At 46.4% G+C, this 5,527-nt stretch overlaps 1 protein-coding gene across 2 annotated transcripts; it reads left to right on the forward strand.

Annotated features, from left to right (window-relative positions):
* Nucleotides 1-2,165: 2,165 nt before the first annotated feature.
* Nucleotides 2,166-5,137, forward strand: Mcpt8l2 (mast cell protease 8-like 2). Of its 2 annotated transcripts, none has more exons than XM_087586378.1 (5): nt 2,166-2,249; nt 3,416-3,566; nt 3,880-4,012; nt 4,236-4,490; nt 4,661-5,137. In XM_087586378.1, exons 1-5 carry the CDS (start codon nt 2,195-2,197, stop codon nt 4,808-4,810), a joined length of 744 nt encoding a protein of 247 aa, XP_087442504.1. In that variant the 5' UTR covers nt 2,166-2,194; the 3' UTR covers nt 4,811-5,137. The 2 variants fall into 2 exon arrangements, with proteins under 2 accessions (XP_087442504.1, NP_001128482.1); NM_001135010.1 differs by having other exon boundaries at nt 2,184-2,249; nt 4,900-5,137.
* The last annotated feature ends 390 nt before the right edge of the window (nt 5,138-5,527 follow it).

Genomic DNA, 5,527 nt, shown 5'->3' on the forward strand with positions numbered 1-5,527 from the left:
TGTGAAGCTGCCCAGGTCCTGAAGCAGTGTGATAGGGTCAGAGGCCCCGACCTCAGTGAATGCTGTTATCTCTCCTCTGGTTTCTTTTAGGGTGGGTACTGCCTCAATGGAGGGGCACTTGGGACTCCTCCATTAGCTCTTCAGGATCAGAAATCGAACATTTCCCAGATAGGTTTTTCAATGTTTTGGGAGTCTGTTTCAAGCCCTTGTTCTCTTCCCTCATTCATTTGAATTTGGAGACGTAAAGTGGTATGACCTTCATCACCGTATGGATTAGACCACAGGGAGGGCTGATAAACTGAGGTTTCCACTCTACACTTCCAGAACAGAGGTCAATGCGCTCACTTAGTGTTTCTCATCTGACAACCCAGACCTGAGTGGGAACAGAGAAGTACAGGGATAAAATAGGTCTGGAAAGAGGTGATAAGAAGCTTTTTACTAAGACTTCTCTTTTCTCCTGTCAACACGGATACTCTGGGGGGGATCTTTTGGTGTTTTTTTGGTTTGGTTTCATTTTTTTTAATTCTTTAATCTCTTTTTACAGTCCAGTCTTCATCCCCCTCCCTGTCTCCCAGCGAACACTCCATGCCATACCTTCTCTCCCTGCAACTTCCTCCTCCAAGATGTCTCCAACCCCCACCTCCACCCTACCAGATTTCCCCATTCTCCGAGGCCTCAAATCTCTCCAGGGTTAGGTGCATCTTCTCTCACTGAGGCCAAAACAGGCAGTCCTCTGCTGTATATGTGTTGAGGGCCTCATATCAGCTCGTGTATGCTGACTGGTTGGTGGTTCCGTGTCTGAGAGGTCTTGGGCATCCAGGTCAGTTGAGACTTCTAGGCCACCCTCCTCATCAGCTTCTTACAGTTTTTCCCTAATTCAACCACAGGGGTCCCCTTGGGGTCCTTTTTTGTGATGGAGTGGTCTAGGATCTTGTCAGTTATAGCTAATATCCTTGGACACCTCCTCAACATTGACCAGAACCTCCAGCTTTAATACTTTGTATTCAGAAATCAACGGAATTTCTTAAACAATCCTCGAATGCCAACGCTGTGTCTGGGCCAGTGTTCTGCATTCTGTGTTACAAATATTTGAGTCTTAATAAAGAAATCTGTTTGCAGGAAAGGGATGACATTGCTTCTTTTCATGGGTGTGGAGCTTAAAACAATCTTGTACACCACCTTCTGTTCACCCTTTTATATCTCGTGGTTTCTGTTGCCAGATATTCTCAGAAAGTTACTGTATGATGTCTGTTCACTAACCCCATCATAAAAGCACATATCAAGGCTAGTCATGTCAGTCCTGGAAAGTCTTGCCTTTGTCTGGGATGCCCTCTTTCTTTCTAAATTCTTCTTCATATTTAACCAGTTACTGAAGGGTGAGAAAGATGTAAACATATTGCCTCCCACTCTCTTCCTTCCTCTAAGGACGGTCTATGAGCTTGGGAAATCCACTGTTCTCTGATACCTCCCCCCAGGTTGCCTGGTCCAGCTCCAGCAAGGCCTCTCTACCTCATCTTAGAACAGTAGCCAACTCTGTTCACCTTGCCCAAAGGCAGACTGGAGATGACACAGGACAGTCCCAGTATGTACATCAGAAACTTCAGAAGGGGACTAAATTGTTGAATGACCAGACCAGTATGTAGACTCATTCCTCTGCAGCAGGGCCAGGTCAGCACCTCTCATATAATATTTCTTGGCTCAGAGCCCTGGTGTGAGTTTAGAGTCACAAGGCTTAAATCTGAAACCAAAAGTCCTTGTGCCAACAACAACAAAAACAACAACAACAACCACAAGAACAACACACACCTCATAGAGAGTAGTATGGGGTTTAGGTATGTTGTTTTTAAAGGAGACAATTAGCCTGATCACAGACTCGAGACACAGAGGCATCCTCCAGCAATACCCTGAGCAGGAGAGGAGACTTGCCCTCTGCCTCGTGCGGAAGGCCTCAACAGGCTCTTCTGCCCTTCTCAGTGTCCAGCATTCCTGTGGGGAACGTGGTCGTGCTCACCATCAACTGACAATAGTGTGTTTCCTGTGCCTTCACCACAGAGATGTGGCAAGAGCCCGGATCTCAAATATCACACAGGAAATAAGAGGTCTCTGGCTCTGTGCCTCTTTCCTCACCTGATGGTTTAAAAGTTGTGAGAAGCAACGAAGTGACCAGTTGAGACCTGGTCAGACCCTGAAGAGGATGTTCCTGTTCCTGTTCTTCCTGGTGGCTGTCCTACCAGTCAACACTGAAGGAGGTAAGCAGCCATCTGCACCCCTAGAAGTGTGGCATGCGCTCCCAGCACTGACACCTGCGTGGTGCTCAGTCGGGCTGTATCTAAGATCTACTCCTGACTTGGTTCATTTGAGAAGTTAGCTGAGCCCGAGCTCTAGCACTGGATAAATAGCTCCCCCAAAGCACAATGAACTATTTGCAGTGGCACCTGGTGAGTGAGACCTTAGTCCCCTAAAACTGACCAATTATGAAAATATCATAGGACCCCACTGGAAGCTGCAGAAGAAAATGAGGCCTGGAAGCTCCAATTGTACAAAACTCAGAGCAAACAGCTTTACCCAGGGGCTGCCACCTGGATTAAGACTAGAAGAATTATTCTACTCAGGTTCCCAGTGTCACCCTGCTCTTGTCTCTGTTCTTCTGAACAATACAGGTCCACCATGACACTTAGCCACAATCTAACAGAGCCAGTAAAGTGTAGCTTCATTTCTTCTCCACAGCTTGTTGGAAACAGGCAGACACAGGATCCTCCAACCCATTTCTTCTCCTCTGTATGATTCCTACCCGTCTTCTATGTGCTCCATTCTTCATCCTGAAGGCTATCTCAGTGCCTCTGGAAGACCAATCTTTGCTGAAGTTCAGATACATTAGGAGGCCTCCTCCCAGCCTCTCACTTAGCACACTTGAGAGCTGCTCAGTGGTTATACAAGAATCCCATCTCTTAGTGGAGTTCTTAGTACGTACCATGAATCAGAATAGAGGAAAAGCAGCCAGAGTTTTCTACCTCAACATCATGCTTACTAAGTGAGCAGGACACCAGGTGAATCATGAGACAGGAACAACTGTAGCTGTGTAGATTGTGTCTGCATCTACTGCACAATTTATGCTGAATTTGACCTTAATGTGCACGAGATTTGATTTGAATCAAGAGAAAGTCTTGGCATTATCATGACTACAGGAAGAAATGGAAAATCAGGGGAAAGTGATGCCATGCATCAGGCTCTGCACCATCCCTCGCAGCATCTGAGCGCCCTTTCTCATTGTGTGATGGCCCCTACAACAGGATCTTTTTTCCCTCTGTGTCAAGTCCACAGACTCGCCAAACATGAAATGTCCCTTATCCTAGCATCCAGGATTGTTGCACAGTTTCAACGAGCACCAAGATTCAGAATAAGCTTTCTTTTTCAGGAGAGATCATATGGGGTACAGAGTCCAAACCCCACTCCCGGCCCTACATGGCATTCATAAAGTTTTATGATAGTAATTCAGAACCCCAAAGTTGTGGCGGTTTTCTGGTGGCAAAAGACATCGTAATGACAGCAGCTCACTGTAATGGAAGGTAAGGAGAAGCAAGTGGGTCTTTGATGCCTGGGACTGACCAAATAACAATAGATCCTGGCTGTCCGTAAACACGTAGAGCCAAAGGTGAAGATCAACCAGACTTTATCCTATTTGACCTAAAGTGATTGTGAAACTCAGGACCAGATTGTGTCAGTGAAGAGTCTGAATGGCTGGGTGGTAATGCAAAAAGTTCCCCATAAATTCTTGCTATTTGCCCCAGGCAAGCACTACCTTACTCTGAGCCCTCAGCCTGCATTTCGGGGACTGCTTCATTGCTCCTGCCTTGTACTTAACACATCTTCTTTTCACAGAAATATAAAAGTAACCTTAGGTGCTCACAATATCAGAAAACGAGAAAACACCCAGGTCATCTCTGTTGTAAAAGCCAAACCTCACGAGAACTATGACAAACATTCACGGTTTAATGACATCATGCTCCTGAAGGTACCGTTTTCCCGATCTCTGGTTTACTCCCATAGATCACTAGCATATCAGTCCCATTTTCTCTTCTTAGTGGCTGATCTATTGGTTCTACAGCAATAGAATGGGGCTACAGTGGGAGTGGGGGGAGCTTTGAAAATGGGGAAGATATGGGCAACCTCATGACTGGTTTAAGCTTGCTGAGAGTACCAGAACTTAAGTGGCATTCTTCCATCTTTCCGACCAGTTGGAACGCAAAGCTCAACTCAATGGTGCTGTGAAGACGATTGCCCTTCCTAGGAGCCAGGACTGGGTGAAACCTGGGCAGGTGTGCACAGTGGCAGGTTGGGGACACTTGGCCAATTGTACTTCATCTAACACACTTCAAGAAGTGAATCTAGAAGTTCAGAAAGGCCAGAAGTGCCAAGACATGTCCAAAGACTACAACGACTCCATCCAGCTTTGTGTGGGAAACCCCAAGGAGGGGAAGGCTACCAGTGAGGTAAGGACATAACCATTTTTAAATGTTTGCCTAGGGACAGAGCGATACTGCAGACACACAGCCAGGCCTTCTCCAGATGCAGAACCGTGGCTAGTCCAAAGAACCTGCAGGGAACAACATATGGGGATCTGGCATTTTCCCTCAGTCAATCCTTTGTCATTTTGCCATAGGAAAATGGAAGAGCTAAGTCTAGTTGGCCTGAAGGAAGGACACAGCCAATCAGAGACACACTAGTCAGTGAGTCAGACTCTCTACTCTGTCCTGTTCAGAACAGAGATCATTGGGGGCACTGGTGTTTCCCATCTGAAAACCAGGCCTAAGTGGAAACAGAGAAGAAGATGGAGAAGATGGGTCTGGAAAGAGGTGATAGGAGGCTATTCAATAAGACCTCCCCTTTTTCTGTCTACAGAGAGACTCAGGGGGTCCCTTTGTGTGTGATGGAGTGGCCCAGGGCATTGTCAGTCGTTGCTTGTGTACTGGGACACTTCCTCGAGTATTCACCAGAATCTCCAGCTTTATACCGTGGATTCAGAAAACAATGAAACTCCTTCAACAATCCTAGAACACAAAACCTGTGTCTGGGCCAATGTCCAGCATCCTGGGGTATGGCTATCTGAGTCTTAATAAAGAAATCTGTCTGCAGGAAAGAGATGGTGCTGCTGTCTTCCATGAGTGCAGAGCTTAAAACATTTTTATACGCCACCTTCTTCTTCACCCTCTTTTGTCTCATGGTTTCTGTCTTCAGATACTCTCATAAAGTTGTGCGTCAAACCTGTGCACTGACCAAATCATAATAGCACATATAAAGGCCAGGACGGTCAGTCATGGAAAGTCCTGCTTTTGTCTGAGACGGATGCCTTCTATCTTTCTAAATTCTTCTTCCCACCTAACAGACTTCTAAAGATGAGAAAGATCAAAAGATTTTGCCTCCCACTCTCTTCATTCCCCTAAGGTCTGTTCATGGTCCTGGGAAATCTACTGTACTTGGAGACTTCCCCCAGGTGGCCTGGTCCAGCTCCAGCAAGGCCTCTCTACCA

The sequence above is a fragment of the Rattus norvegicus genome, chromosome 15 (assembly GCF_021556685.1).
Source record: "Rattus norvegicus strain SHRSP/BbbUtx chromosome 15, alternate assembly SHRSP_T2T, whole genome shotgun sequence".
In the NCBI taxonomy this organism is placed as follows: Eukaryota; Metazoa; Chordata; class Mammalia; order Rodentia; family Muridae; genus Rattus; species Rattus norvegicus.